At 41.5% G+C, this 15975-nt stretch overlaps 1 protein-coding gene across 2 annotated transcripts in view; it reads right to left on the reverse strand.

Moving 5' to 3' along the window:
- The window catches only part of P4HA3 (prolyl 4-hydroxylase subunit alpha 3), a 40135-nt gene extending 27822 nt beyond the window's left edge, over positions 1-12313 (reverse strand). Inside the window, exons 1-3 of one of the 2 annotated variants that reach the window (XM_043481860.1) lie at positions 12064-12313; positions 3624-3766; positions 2401-2624 (exon numbers count right to left, since the gene is read on the reverse strand). In XM_043481860.1, the coding sequence (XP_043337795.1) occupies positions 2401-2624; positions 3624-3766; positions 12064-12263 (567 nt within the window). In that variant the 5' untranslated portion in view covers positions 12264-12313. The remainder of the gene's footprint in view (positions 1-2400; positions 2625-3623; positions 3767-12063) is intronic. The other variant, XM_043481861.1, reaches the window with a different exon arrangement.
- Positions 12314-15975: the final 3662 nt, after the last annotated feature.

A 15975-nucleotide genomic window follows, 5' to 3' on the forward strand; every position in this document is an offset into this window, starting at 1 on the left:
AATGAAATCTTGCCATTTGTGACAACATGGATGTACCTTGAAGCACGGTGCTAAACGAAATAAGACAGAGAAAGACAAATACCATATGATTTCACTTACATATGGAATCTTAAAAAAAAAAAAGCAGAAACAAAAACCCCCAGCCCATAAATATAGGAACCAGATTGTTTGCCAGAGGCCAGGGTAGGGGGCTGGTGAAATGGATGATGGGGGTCAAAGGGTATTAATTTCCAGTTATAAAATAAATAAGCCATGCAGATGTAATGTAGAGGGGGAAAAAGAAAGGACTCTAAGGCTAGTGATACCACAGAGTACCTGAAAGAAGAAAACCCAAAACTCTATGAAGGGATATTCCCATAATTCTGGGCAAAAAGACTCTATTTGGCGGTGGGGGAGGAATCCTGCTAAAAACAGGCTCACAATCAAACATGATAAACTATGTCAGGAAATAACAGACCATGAGCAAGAGTCAACTGACACATCAGTGGAACAGAAGAACTAGACAATAAAGCATTTCAGAAGAAAAGTAAAATAATCAATAGAGGAGGGAATTGAGGGCATGTAGATAAAACAGACTTATCTACATGCTAATAATTATCTATGTTTATTCTTCAACCCAGGTATTTAACCAAGAGAAATGAACACAAATGTCCACAAAAAGACACATCAATAAAGCAGCAGCGTTATTCCAGCTAATGCTGGAAACAAATCTAAGAATCCATCAACATGAGGTTGATAAACAGTTTGTGGTATATTCAAACAACAGAATACTATTCAGCAATAGAAAGGAATGAACTACTGATAAATGCTGCAGTCCATGGCGTGCTGCAGTCCATGGCGCTGCAAAGAGTCAGACACGACTGAGCGACTGAACTGAACTGATAAATGCAGCAACATGGATAAAATGTCACAGATACAAGGTGCTAAGTGACTCAAGAGCACTATTTGGTTTAGGACAGTGGTCGCTTGGTACCTGGGCAAGGGAAGAAAAGCACGGGTGGGGGTGGTGAGGAGGAAAAGGAGTGTGTATTTGGTTATCTTTACATTCTTTTTTAAAAATCTGGAAAAAAAAATCTGAAACAAATACAGCAAAATTTGAACATATATTTCATCTCAATTATAGATAAAATTGCTTATTTTATGTGTACTTTTCTTATATTTGAAATGTTTTATCTTTCAAAATAAGTAAGTAAATACAGAAATGATGACTGTCAGTGAGATTTTCAGGAAATGACTTAACTGAATTTTCAACATATGGTTTTAGTCTCAGAAAAATCTCACTAAGGAAGCAAATATTGGTACCATATATGGAACTGTTTTAACTGACCTCATTTTAAATTAGCCATGAACATGATGATTGAGCTTGATTCTATTAGGATCTCAGAAAAGGAAAAGTTATACATGGAGAGGCTTAGGGAAACCCACTCTGTTAATTTGGAGCATGTATCCTCAAAACTTGGATTTAGGACACATGAGGCCCACTCTCAGATTGGCTAACGAATACTGCAGGGGCTGGGAAAAATTCACTTTCCTGCAGTATGCATCTTCAAAATTAAAAAGGATTTACCCCATTACTTCTGGGCAAAGGCTAACAAAGAGTATATTGTAAAATAACCTCTAGTGTACTCAGAACTTCTAAACAAAGATCAGTTAAACATCTCATATGGAAGGTTCCTAAAGTCTATTTTCTCAAACAATCTTATAGCAATGTGGGGTTAGTTCTGGCTGCATCACTTGGCTTGTGGGATCTTACTTCCCTGACTAGGGATCGAGCTCATGCCCTTTGCAGTGGAAGCATGGAGTCCTAACCACTGGATTACCAGGGAATTCCCAAATGGTTTGTTTTTTTGACACTACTTTAGTATCTCTAAGTGGCTAGGAAATGTTGCAAGGGATTTCATGAAGTCCCAGGAGGCTGAGTTTCCATGATCTTACCTTCACATCACCATTTCCTTTCCTTTCCCCCATCCTTTGACCTTGCTTCTCCTTCCCACTTGGCTGTCCATCTACTGGAATGCTATGGTTATGGTGACCAAAGGGCCATTTTCCCCAAGATAGTCCCATTTTATGTCTCTCAGCCTGGCTAATAACACTTCCTTCACTCTCAAGAGTGTCTTAAGTATGTGATTACCCTAGCTATTATGGAGACCGCATGGGATTCAGAGTTAAAAGACACAGGTTCAAAATTTAGTTCTACTTAAACTTGTGTAACCTTGGGCAAATCATTTACCCTCTCTGAACCTCAGTTTTTTCATCTCATCTGAAAATGGAGAATAATGCCCGATTTCCAATTTTGCTGGCAGGATTAGAAATATGTATTAATAACAGCAATCAGAGTATAGTGATTTTATCCCCTAGAAACAGAGCTGAGCAATCTGCCCTCCCTCTGAATACCATTACCTTGCCAACTTGGAAGCAGTCATCCCCGGTGAGGGAGAAAAGTCGCCTGGGACTGTACAAGTCCGTGACAGCAGAGCCTGTGACTCTCTGGAAGACGCCTCGGGCAAGTCCCTTCACATTGAGCATGTACACGTCCTGCAGCCGCATCAGGGCCCTTGCTGCTCCCTCGAGGTCCTCAAAGGCTGGCAGGTCCTGCTCCACCCTCTCATAACCATCCTTGAGAGCTGTGGAAGTCATGAAAGCATCAATCCATCACTCAAAAAACAGGTGGTGAGCATTTGATACAGCGAGGCATCATCACCTTAATTACTATAATCACTAAGTTCATAATATTTTCATGAGCAAAGATAATGCTTTATCTGATCTTGTCCCCAGGGTAATAAATCTTCTGAATGAGGAATAAAGATTCCAGAGTAAAAACTAAGTATCTTTATCATGTTGTTCCATTCTATCTGTCTCCGGGAGTCTTGCCTTTTGAGGGGAAAACTTTTCTTCTTAACTTCCCCAAAGTCGACAAACTTCTTCAATTATGAAAATGAAAGTCGCTCAGTGGTGTCTGACTCTTTGCGACCCCATGGACTATACAGTCCACGGAATTCTCCAGGCCAGAATACTGGAGTGGGTTAGCCTTTCCCTTCTCCAGTGGATCTTCCCAACCCAGGGATCAAACCCAGGTCTCCAGCACTGCAGGCAGATTCTTTACTAGTTGAGCCCCAAGGGAAGCCTTTCAAGTACAAAGTAGAGTAAATTAGGAAAGTGATCTTACTACAGAACTGTAGTGGCAACTTAATAAAACAGAAATTAATAGACAACATCACTTTTACACATATGTAAATGGGATGATATAACCTATAGTTCTTCACAGGATTGGGTGAAAATCACATGAGATAATGGAGGCACTTCGCTGGCAGTCTAGCAGTTAGGACTCTGCACTTCCACTTCAGGGGACACGGGTTCACTCCCTAGTTAGGGAACTAAGATCCTACATGCCATGCGGTATAGCCAAAAAAGTATTTTAAAAAATGAGATAATGGATACAAAATTGCTTTCTAATTATAATTGCATAAATTGCATAAACATATTAACAAAAGAACCTAGTTCTCTGTAACAGAGCTAAGGAGATCACTTCATTATCCATCATCACATCCCATCAGAATCTCTCTCCTTTCTACTAAGTCAGGAGATAGAATCTTCTCTTACCCTCCAGCCCTCCTCCTCATTACCTTGGATATTCTCACTGGCCTCCAGACTATGTACCACATTCTTCCAGTCAGACTGTAGGCGTTTGATGAGAGTAAATGCAAGCAGAGGGTTAGACACAGGGGTTGCTGCATCTTCATGTAAAGATAGCACCTTGTGATAGAATCTGAAAGAGAGGAGTAGAATGACCTCAGCCACTAATACAACCGCTCTACCAAGTGAAGGCACATTTGGAGTAGCTAAAAATGAAATGCTGAACCCCTTGAGACTCATGTTATATTCTGAGCAACATGAACAAAGAGGGTGAAAACGACGAACACAACAAAAGTAGGTCCACTCATTTGTTCATTCAAGTCAGTCTCCACTGCTCAATCACTATATGTCAGGCATCATGCTAGATGCTCGAGACCCAAAGGCAAGAAAGGGTGGAGCTCTCAAGGAGGTTACAAATAAGAAGATCTTTTTTTCTCTCATTATTCTATAATCAAAACTTAGAATCTGATAGAAGCTTAAAAAACATTGTTGAATTAATTACAATAACTGTGGTATGTGCTATGAGAGAAGAGAGCATATAACGCTATGAAATGCTCTGGCAATCTGTAAGCAGGGCACCTGACCCAGGTGGGAGTTAGAAGGTGTAAGGGAGGACGTTACAGAGGATCTGGCACCTAATCTGAGTTTGGAAGGACTGGTTAAAATACTGATAGCTACTACTTATTGAGCCCTTATCATGTACTAGGCATCCTGTTGAGTGTTTTAAGCATATTGTCTCATTTAATTCCCCCCGCCCCAAATGCTCAGAATAGATATTATCACGCACATTTTACAGAAGAGGAAACTGAAACACAGCAATGCTGTTGGTAAACAACAAAGCCAGGAGTGAACTGAAGCCTGTCTGACTCTGAAGCTGGGGTTCTTGATTGATTTTACCATACTGTTTCCCATGGAATCAGAACAAAGAAGGGAGGAGAGTGGGTTTTTTGAGCCAACAGGGACCAATGTATCCAAAGGCACAGAGGCTTGACTTATATTTAATCATTCAGTAACTCGCTTGCTAGAAGTCAAACTCTATGCTGGAAGCCGGGGATAAAAAGGCAAACCAGGGTCCAATGATCAAGAATTTCATGAACAAGAAAACAGCTGATTTCTCATCACTTTTTTTTTTTTCCACATCATGCAGTGTGTGGGATCTTAGTTCCCCAACCAGAAACTGAACCTGGGCCACATCAGTGAAAGTACTACCGAGTGTTAACCACTGGACCATGGGGGAATTTCCTCTTATCACCCTTTTCCTAAGTTCAACATATATTTCTATGAAAGAATGAATAAAATATATTCTTCTATGAGCTAGGTACAAAATTTTGAATAAGTCAATAACCTTGATCTCAAAACATTTGAGATCACAAATAATTGCATTACAGATGCAACCCCAGATTTAAAACAAAGCTTAGAGGAAAAGTACACACATCTGCCAGAGCAGATCACAGTAGGTATCACAGAGGAGATAATAAACGGAGACCTGATGGGTAAAAGCAAATAATGAGAAGGAGGTCTCCCTCCAGGAAGGCAGAGACAGTTCAACATGTGTAAAACTACAGAGAGAAGCAGCAGGGAAATTACAAACCGTTGAGTATTGCTGGAGCACGCAATGTATTAGGAGGATGGGGAGACGAGACTGGAGAAGCAAGGAGTAGCTCACAGACCTTGCTGAGAAATCTGGGTTCTGCCCTGAGTGCAATTAGGAGCAGCAAAATTTTAAGTGAGAGTGGGATGGACTATGATACGTTACATATATAAATCTGTGAGAGGGTGAGGAGAAGGGGTTAGAAGTGGAAGTAACCAGAGCAGAAAGACCAGTTAGGAGGCCATTTCAAAGCTGTAAGCAAAAGACAGGACAGTCTGAACCAAAACAGTGACAGTGGGGGCAGAGAATGGAATGGTTTCAAGAGAGATATTTAGGAAGCAAATCATACAGAAACTGGTGAAGATTGTAATGGGGAATGAAAAGGTGGGTTATTCAGCACGCTTCCAACCTTTCTGGTTTGCCAACATTTGCAGTAAAGGGGCAGAAATTTAGGGGCCAGAAGTGATCATCTTTTTCATTAATTTATCTCCTCCTCAATGTCCTATAAGAGTGTTCATACAATTAAGATGTGTGTTTACTTTCCTGGCATACTATGGTTATCCCATTTCTAATTCCCTATTGGGATTTATATTATTGAAATTTATTAGTTACAGTAAGGTAGACTTAAGAGTTCTAGTCCTGCCCTCTAACACTTTTTCCCTTTGTTTTAAACATTATTTTCAAAAATAATACAATAACAATTGAAATAAAAGAAAAAGTGTGCGTGGTGCAAAGTGAATGTATGAAGAGCATGTGAGAATAGAAGAATTTTCTGGCCACAGTGGAGGACTTCAGTGAGCGGAAAGGGATGGAAGTGAGGAATAGAGGGAGTGGTGGGGTGGGGGTAAGGTGCAAGATTTCAATCCCTTGAAACAGTCTGACTTAAGGATTTCTCAAGGGTGGGGCCTCAACTATAAACACAGCCTGAAACAGAATAGTTGCTTTGGGTAGAGATGCTTCTAGTGAGCCAAGTATTCAATTCAAGCATAAACTAAGAAAAACAGTCTGCTCCTGGGTGCCCCAGGGAGGAAATAGGAAGCCTGTTAAGTCCCAGGATATCTCTGATCCCTAAGACAGGGGTTTTTTTAAATTAAACCTACTCAAGGGTTTTAAAACTAAACCAGCCTCCAGGGTGTGGGACTTTTTTTTTAATACCCATTATTTTCTGCTTCAGCTCCATATGGAACTACTTAGTGAAAGATATTCCACTGCTAGACGAAAATACAAGCAGAGACTCGGGCTTGAGTTCAGACTGAAGGGTAAGTGTCCAGGGACAACTGAGGCTGAGCGGCAGGGATTTTACAAGACAGTTGCATGGAGAGGAGCTGGGAGGAGACATGAGAGGTATCCTGAGCCAGCCTCTAGCTATCCCTCAGTTTCCTCTCCTATAAGACGGTAGACCTGGTCTAGTCTAGAAGATCTCCATGGATGCTTTCAGCACAACCATTCTATTCTTTCTTTCCATCACCTTTTCCACAACCAAATAAACAAACTCCTCATCTGGTGCTTGAGACCTACTGTATTGGGTTGGCCAAAAAATAACATCTTGACTGAAAAACCTAAACGAACTTTTTGGCCAACCCAATATAACAAGCCTCAGAGGAAACTGAGGCACAAAGGAAGCATGACGGAGGGGTGAAGATCAAAGGCACCATCTCCTTGTTCTCTTCACATCCCACTTTGTATTATGGCGTCAATTTATTTAGGACAGAGGTTTAATCTCTACTGAAGAACATAATTCAATTCAGTGTTCATGTATGTCATCATTCTGTCACACAAAGAAAAAAGAAAAAACCTATCAACTGATATCTGAGGCTGGTTTGGAATCCAAACGTTGGCCCTATGCCCAGCCTCTGAGCCAATAGCTGGTTTTCAGAGACCGAGTTACTGGATGCTGAATTCAAACCTCAGGGTTTCCTAAACAGCTTTTTTGCTTTAACAAATGCTGCGGAGAGTGGAAAATCAGATCCTTTCCTTCAAGAATCTGCACATAAAAGCTGCAACCCAATCTCTGCATTAAACATAGCTTGGGACAGGTTACCCAACCACAATATATGGGCTGTTTTAATTCAACATGTTTTTCCTTTGGAATTCATAAATGGCTTTGTTTCAGTTCTTCTGAGACATTCTGAATGCTTAATTCCTAGCACAGAAGTCATTGCTGATGATACTACTTTCTAAATCTTGGTACTTTTTAAAAACTGCAACAACAAAAGAAGCTAGGGGTTAACTATCTAAATATTATATGACAAGTATACATAATACTATATTAGTACATAGCTATATATATTGTAACTAGTATAAATTTTATTCATCAATTTGGGGTAGGGAGTATAGTTTCAACATCAAAAAATATTTAATTTCTAACTTTAGAAATTCAAAGAATATCAACTTAGGCCCCTTAGAAATAACATCTCAAGTTACATTAGACCACCAGATTGTGAGTATAGGAAAATGAGCAGGAACTGCCAGCATTCTTGTTTTAAAAGCAAACATTTCACCAGGTTTTAGAGCAGTGACTAGAGAACAGACAGTCTCTAAGTTATCAAACTAAGCTTTCTGAAATTAAATGCTCATAAGTCATATGGGAAGAGACTCTAGAATTTTTCTGATTCTTTTTTATTATCTGGGCTCTCACAACCCTAGCTACTGTGTAGAGCCAAAAGTTGTGTCTAGCTCCACCAGCAAGTCTTAAACAACAATCATAAAGAACTAACATTTGTAGAGCAATTAATACTTTCCTTTACATGGTAGTTAACGCTTCCGTTAACGCTTCCAACAACCCATATTGGTAGGTACTATTTTTATCATCATTTTACAGATTAGGAGACTAATACTTAAAGAGGTAAAGGAGCTTGCCCAAGGTCAGAGCCAAGCATTCTAACAAACGTTACATTCCTGAATCCAAACTCTTAACCACTATGTACTCCAGCTGTCCATTAAACCTCAACAGCTATGGGGCTTGGTCAGCGTCCTGGCATATCACACAAAGCAAGCAGTAGGGACATTATAGCGTGATAGAAAGAAACAGTCAAAGGAACTATGTCCTAGTCCTAGCTTTGCTACTTACTTTTTGCTGTTGTTTAGTCACTAAGTCATGTCTGACTCTTTGTGACCATATGGACTGGAGCCTGCCAGGTTTCTCTGGCCATAGGATTTATCAGGCAAGAATACTGGAGTGGGTTGCTACTTCCTGCTCCAGGGGATCTTCCCAACCCAGGAGTCAAACCGGTGTCTCCAGCATTGCTGATGGATTCTTCACCACTGAGCCACCAGGGAAGTCCTTGCTACTTACTAGATTTTATAATCTTGGATTAAGGTACAAATTGTAGTTCTCACACTTTAAAATGATTTCTCATTTGCTTAAAAGAGTAATACAAACCTATTTCAAAACACTGTGTGTGAGAATCAAATGAGATAGGGTTTGTGCAAGACCTCCCACTGTGACAAGTTTGTGACAATTACAATGGTGAGAAGACAGTAAAGGAGACCGGCATGCAGGTGGGAGGGGGGAATTCTAGCCAGCCACTCTGATCAACATCATGAGCTCTCTCTTCTGACTCTGTTCCCTACTAAGCCTAGCATCAGGATTCTGACTCTCATCTCAATCTGAGCCACCCAAATAGAGAGATTACTAGTTATGAGAACAAGCACACTGGTAGCAGGGAGCATGATGGTGCCTCAAATCAAAGGAAAAAGTCTGTTCTATTTCCACCAATGAACTTGGACTCCAATGAATATGGATTAAGAATAAAATGAAATTTTTTTTTTTTTTGGTCACACCATGTGGCTGGCAGGGTCTTGGTTCTCCCTATCAGGAATTGAATCCCGGCCCCGAGCAGCAGAAGTACAGAGTCCTAACCACTGGACCATCAAGGATTCCGCAAATTAAATCATTTTACTCTGTAAATATGGGCCCACAGAATACTAGGCAACTATGCTACTCCAAAGAGTGACAAGCATTATTAAAATTATCATCATTTATTGTTATAATTGGGCTTCCGAGGTGGTGCTAGTGGTAAAGAATCTGCCTGCTAATTTGGGAGACAAAGGAGACTTGAGTTTGATCCCTGAATTGGGAAGATCCCCTGGAGTAGGAAATGGCACCCCATTCCAGTATTCTTGCCTGGAAAATGCCATAGGCAGAGGAGCCTGGCGGGCTACAGTCCATGGACCGCAAAGAGTTGGATACAACTAAGCAACTGAGTATAGCAGATTATAATAATTAATACACACTTATATGCATTATATAGTGTGTGTGTGTGTGTGTCTGTGTCTGTGTGATCATGCTATTTTTGGCCACACCATGCACCTTGTGGGATCTTAGCTTTCGAGATAAAACTAACAGTAAATTTAAACAGGCATACAACTGCTTATATACAAGCTACATACTTAAAAGCATGTACCAAATTACATCATCATTCAGTTACCACTGAGTAACAAACAAGATCTCTCACACATACTTCCTCACACTCACTGACTCTCTTCTACATGGGCTCTCCCACATAGCCATAGTGGCCCTCACACCTTCTTCCCATATGCCCTGAAAACAGTATTACTACCACATACACTCACTCACAGTTTTATAAGCAGTACACTGTGAGACAACAGATAACCCTCTGTTGTCCCAGCTCAGTTGAGGGTCACAGGATATAAATACAGCATTAAATATTCAAGTAACTATGTGGTTACACCCGTTTCTCACTTTGTGAGTTTCTCAGTGTCCCAAGAGAAGGTGCACAGCACATATTCATACCATGGTGTTATATCCACTCATTCATCTTTCATTGTTTGAGAGAGTCAATACATGATTACAGTGCCTCAGTGTTCCAAGTCCTAAAGTAGAATTTGTTGATTGTATTTTCAGTTTCAGTTCAGTTTCTCAGTTATGTCCGACTCTTTGTGACCCCATGGACTGCAGCACGCCAGGCCTCCCTGTCCATCACCAACTCCCGGAGCCTACTCAAACTCATGTCCATTGAGTCGGTGATGCCATCCAACCACCTCATCCTCTGTCATCCCCTTCTCCTCCTGCCTTCAATCTTTCCCAGCATCAAGGTCTTTTCAAATGAGTTAGTTCTTTGCATCACGTGGCCAAATGACTGAAGTTTCAGCTTCAGCATACGTCCTTCCAATGAATATTTAGGACTGATTTCCTTTAGGATGGACTGGTTGGATCTCCTTGCAGTCCAAGGGACTCTCAAGAGTCTTCCCGAACACCACAGTTCAAAAGTATCAATTCTTCGGCACTCAACTTTCTTTATAGTCCAACTCTCACATCTACACATGACTACTGGAAAAACCACAGCTTTCACTAGATGGACCTTTGTTGGGAAAGTAATGTTTCTGTTTTTAATATGCTGTCTAGGTTGGTCATAACTTTTCTTCCAAGGAGCAAGCATCTTATAATTTCATGGCTGCAATCACCATCTGCAGCTATTTTGGAGCCCCCCAAAATAAAGTCTGTCACTGTTTCCATTGTTTCCCCATCTATTTGCCATGAAGTGATGGAACTGGATGCCATGATCTTAGTTTTCTGAATGTTGAGTTTTAAGCCAACTTTTTCACTCTCCTCTTTCACTTTCATCAAGAGGCTTGTTAGTTTTTCTTCGCTTTCTGCTACAAGTGTGGTGTCATCTGCATATTGATATTTCTCCCAGCAATCTTGATTTTAGCTTTTGCTTCATCCAGTCCAGCATTTCTCATAATGAATTCTGCATATAAGTTAAACAAGCAGAGTGACAATATACAGCCTTGACGTACTCCTTTCCCAATTTGGAACCAGTCTGTTGTTTCATGTCCAGTTCTAACTGTTGCTTCTTGACCTGCATACAGATTTCTCAGGAGGCAGGTTAGGTGGTCTGGTATTCCCATCTTTTTAAGACTTTTCCACAGTTTTCTGTGATCCACACAGTCAAAGGCTTTGGCATAGTCAATAAAGCAGAAGTAGATGTTTTTCTCATTGATTGTATCGCAAAACAATATTGGCTGAGCATCTATTAGTGTGTGCTACACTCAGCATCTCCAAGCATCAAGTATGGTTTTGCCCAGTGGTTTGGTTTTCCTGCTGTCAAATACTTTCATACACATGTACATCTCAGTGATAGTATTTAGAGTTCTTATGTGTGTGTAAAGAGAAGACATCTCAGATTAACAATCATGATATTACAGACTCCAAGCTCTTAGAGGGCAGGGTAGGGTCTTGTTCACCATTCTCTCCCCAGTGCCTGGAACAGTGCTTGGTTCACAGTAGACACTCAAACATCTATGTTGAATGAATTGATAAACCTGAAGCATTATTCCTATAGAGACCTGGACAATTACTCCGCATGATATCCATAGGGTTGTGCCCACCCAGTCACAATGACATGTAAATCTCATACACAGTCACAGAATGTCCTCCCATACTAAACATCAGTTCCCTGGGTCACATGGTCAACACACGTGTGGCTACAGTGTCACCGCATTCTCTCCGTTTCACTCTCTCAGAGTCGCTGTGTCTCTGTTAACAGCGAAACTGGGGGCCCAACAGCTTGCCTCAGTACCTTGTGAAGCTCCACTCCGCCCCACAGTCGCTCCACCGCACGTTCCTACAGCGGAGTCTGAAGTCCTACGCAGGGTGACACGGTGTCTCGGGGAGCCCCTCAGGATGACGATGGCTCTGGGGAGTCACACTGGGCCACTGTACCTTGGTCTGCGGGTTGGACACCGCGTCCGAAGTCCCAGCAGGCTGACCACGAAGCTGAGTTACCCCCGACCCTGCGGCACAAAGTCTCGGCCTCGTCCGTCCTCCGAGACTCAGTCTCTCCGGCTCGCACCCCGCCCCCCGGTGCCCTCACCTGGTCAGGTCCCGCAGCCGCGCCTCCTCCCCGCGCAGGTAGCGCCGCAGCAGTCCCAGCAGCCGGCGCTCGGGCGCCAGGGCGCGCGCCACACTGGTCAGCGCCGAGAACGTGTCCCCGCGCGCCGCGACCTCGGCCGGGTCCCCGGCCCGGAGCGCCAGCACCGCCAACAGCGCTGCCAGCCGCGCCGCGGGGCCCATCGCCGGCGCTCGCGCCCGTCCTCTCCGAGCGTCGCGCCGGGCGCTGCTCTCGCCGCTCCGCCCCCGCCAGCCCCTGGGTCCCGCCCCCGACTCCTCGCTAACCCCTCCTCTCGCTCTCCACCCCCCACCTTCCTGCCCCTCGGACAGCATGCGGGCTGCCTGCAGCCTCAGTGTCCCCCGGCCTCCCCCAATCACATCCCTGGGGAAGCATTTCCACTGTGCCTATTTCACACTTGGGGAAATTAAGGCAACGGGTGTGGTGAGGAATGAATTCATCAGTCTATGGCTGTACCACGTCATTCAAAAATATTCACTCCCTGGATCAAGGGGTGGAAATACAGAAACATCCCTGGATTCTGATGGACAAATCAAGAGAGTAAACGTTGTGGTATGGTAACAGCGGTGTGAATAAAGAGCTGTGACAGACCAGGGGAAAGGAAAACACTTCACACAGGACCTGACGTCTGAACTATCTCCAAGGATGAGTAGAATTTTGACCGGAGGTAAAGAGGGTGAAGGCCATTAGGGTCAGTGCGTGACAAATCTAGGACCTATACAATCAAAACTTCTGGGGTCCTGGGTCATTACTCTGCACGACATACCCATGGTCATTTAAGCCAACAAAAGCATTGTTAATCCTGCTACTTATCCTTTCCCCCTCTTTCCCAGGCAATGTTGATTCACTCATTCATTCAACAAATATTTAGCACCTGTTCTACTGCAAGGGAGGGATGGGCTTTCCTGGAGAAGGTGCTTACGTCGTATACCAAGGTTTGAAATGGAAAATAGTTCGAGTTGCAGAAATGATGACAAATTCCTTGGGGCTGGGACTATCAGATTGTGAAGGGGTTTTGCATGTCATACTAAGAAATTTAGCTTGTTTGCTATGAAAATCCAATGGAAACTTTTTCTTTTTTACCTCCCTCTCACCTCCCTCTGCATCTTACCAGTGGAAGTTTTTAAGGGCGTTAATAGTCGTCTAGTGACTGAGCAAGGTGAGGGAATAAAAGCCCAGTGATTTAGGCCCAACATGAGACAGCTCTGATAGGCTCTAGTCCACCTGCCACATGGACCAAGGCTTTGACCTCTTCTTTGACCTCTTCCTCTGCCCTTTTCTGCTTTCCCTGTGCTTTCACAGACCCTGATCCCTAGCAATATCTTGCACTTCAAGCATCATCTCAGCATCTGCTTCTGGAGAACCCAAGCTGTAACAGCAACACAATCAACATACACAGCCGGTAAGTGTAGAGCAGTAACCTGAACCCAGGTGGTGTGGGTCTGGGTGCCATTTTCTTAATTGCTACCAGAGGCAGATTTATCATGAAGCTTTTGAAGCTTAAGCTTCAAGGCCCCTAACTTGCACAAATCCTTTCCAACAAACACCCTCAGGATTGAGGGTGGCAGAACCCAACATTATTTTCTTATTGTTATATGTATTTGTAAAATTTGTAAATTAAAGCTATTTTAACCACAGTTGTTTAAGTTTTCTCTTTCCATTCTGACTTCCTCTTTATCACACGTCCCCTTATGGTGGCAATGTTGGAATAACTAAGGGTCTGTATTTGCAACTGAGTAGTCATCTCAGCCTGCTTTCTGCTCTTAGAAGGTTGAGCGTTGTAGTAGGAAGAATAATGCCCCCCACCCCTCCAAGATGCTAATATCCTAATTCCTAAAGCCTGTGACTATGGTGCCTCACATAGCAAAAGGAAATTTGCAGGTGTGATTAATTTAAGGATCCTGAGATGCCCCAGTTATATATTCACTTATTTGATATCAGTATGGGCTCATGAATTTCATTGAATGAATTATAATTCATTACTTGCTTATTTTGAAACTTAAATTGCCCTAGAGTTGCCCAGAGGTAGCCCCTTCAATCTGGCTCCTGTGTCCTTTTGATATGTTCCCTTTATTCCTTGAGGACTTTCATACTTTATTACTTCCAAGATATTCCAACTTGTCTGTACTTCTCCTGTCCTGGAATCAAGCATTCCCCCCATGAGCCCTGGTTCCTTGTATTCAGAAACCAAGATCTTGGTGCTAGGTATGCTCATTGCAACTGGAATGTCTCTGCTCCCAGGTCCTTTTGGCAGATAGAACTAGATAATTATATATAACTTTGTTAAACTTTTCCTAAGTGTTTTTTTCTTTTAAAAATTGAAATATATTAAAAAATTGAGATATAATTTACATACGATAAAAATTCACATTTTTAAAGTGTACAATTCATTCATTTTTACCATAGTCACAAGGTTGTACAACCACCACCACTATTGAACTCTAGAACATTTTCTTCACCCCCCCCAAAAAAAATACCCATTAGCTGTCACTCTATCTCCTTCCCATGTGACAACCACCAATCTACCTTCTGTCTATATGGATTTACCTACTATAGATGCTTCATATAAATAGTTTCCCTTTGATATTATTCAACAGTAAATGAAATTGTTTTCTTAATTTCATTTTTTTAGATTGTTCAGTGTTAGTACATAGAAATACAATTGATTTTTGTATACAGATCTTGTGTCCTGTAACTCTACTGAAATTGCTTATTATGTCTAATTGTGGTTTTGTGTGTAATCCTTATAATTATATACATGAAAGATCAAAACATTGGAAAATGAAGTTTATTTCCTCCATGTGAATCTGGATGCTATGTCTTTTTTACTAACTTATCAATACTTTCCTAGAACTTCCAGTGTAATGTTGAATAGAAGTGACAAGAGAAGATATCCTTGTCTTGTTTCAGGTGCTAGATGGATAGGTTTCAGTCTTTCACCATTAAGTATGATGTTAGCTGTGGGTTTTTTGTCAATGCTTTAAATAGGTTGAGGAAGATCTTTTCTGCTCCTAATTTTTTTAATGGTTCTGTCAAATATGTTTTATGCATCAGTTGAGATGATCATGTGGTTTTTATCTTTTGTATTAATATTTTGTATTATAATGATTGATTTTTGTTTGTTAAACCAACACTGCATTCTGGGATAAAACTTGTTCTTTGTTGCTGGATTCAGCTTGCTGTTTGTGCTTCACTGAACTTCTCACTTTGTCTTTTGTCAAATCTGGGAAATATCCATATATTATTTCTTCAAATACTTCTTTTTCAAAATCTTCTGGAATTATGATGACATAAATTAGGTACTGCATCACAGGTCATTAAGGCTGTGTTCATTTAAAAAACAATCTTTTTCCCTCTGTTGTTCAGATTAGATGATTTTAATGGAATTATCTTCAAGTTCACTGAGTTGTTCCCTTGTCAGGTGTATTCTGCTGTTGAGTAAACTGTGAAATTTTTAGTTTGGTGTTTGTATTTTCATTAGGCTCCTATTTATATCTCTTCTTTCTTCACATTTTCTGCCTTTCCATTCACTTCAAGAGCATTTACCTTTACTTCTTGGAGCATTTTATAACAATCTTCAATCATTTAAACATTTGTGTTATCTTTTCCTTGACATTTGTTGATTGTCTTCTCATACTAATGGGGATTTTCCTGGTTCTTTATATGCTGAATAACATTGGATTAAATACTAGACATGTTGAATGTATGCAAGCATGCTAAGTTGCTTTAGTATGTCTGACTCTTTGCAACCCTATGGACTATAGCCCTTCAGGCTCCTCTGTCCATTGGGATTCTCCAGGCAAGAATACTGCAGTGGGTAGTCATGCTCTCCTCCAGGGGATCTTCCCGACTCAGGGATTGAATCCATATCTGTCT

This window comes from Cervus canadensis, chromosome 11 (genome assembly GCF_019320065.1).
Source record: "Cervus canadensis isolate Bull #8, Minnesota chromosome 11, ASM1932006v1, whole genome shotgun sequence".
NCBI lineage: Eukaryota > Metazoa > Chordata > Mammalia > Artiodactyla > Cervidae > Cervus > Cervus canadensis.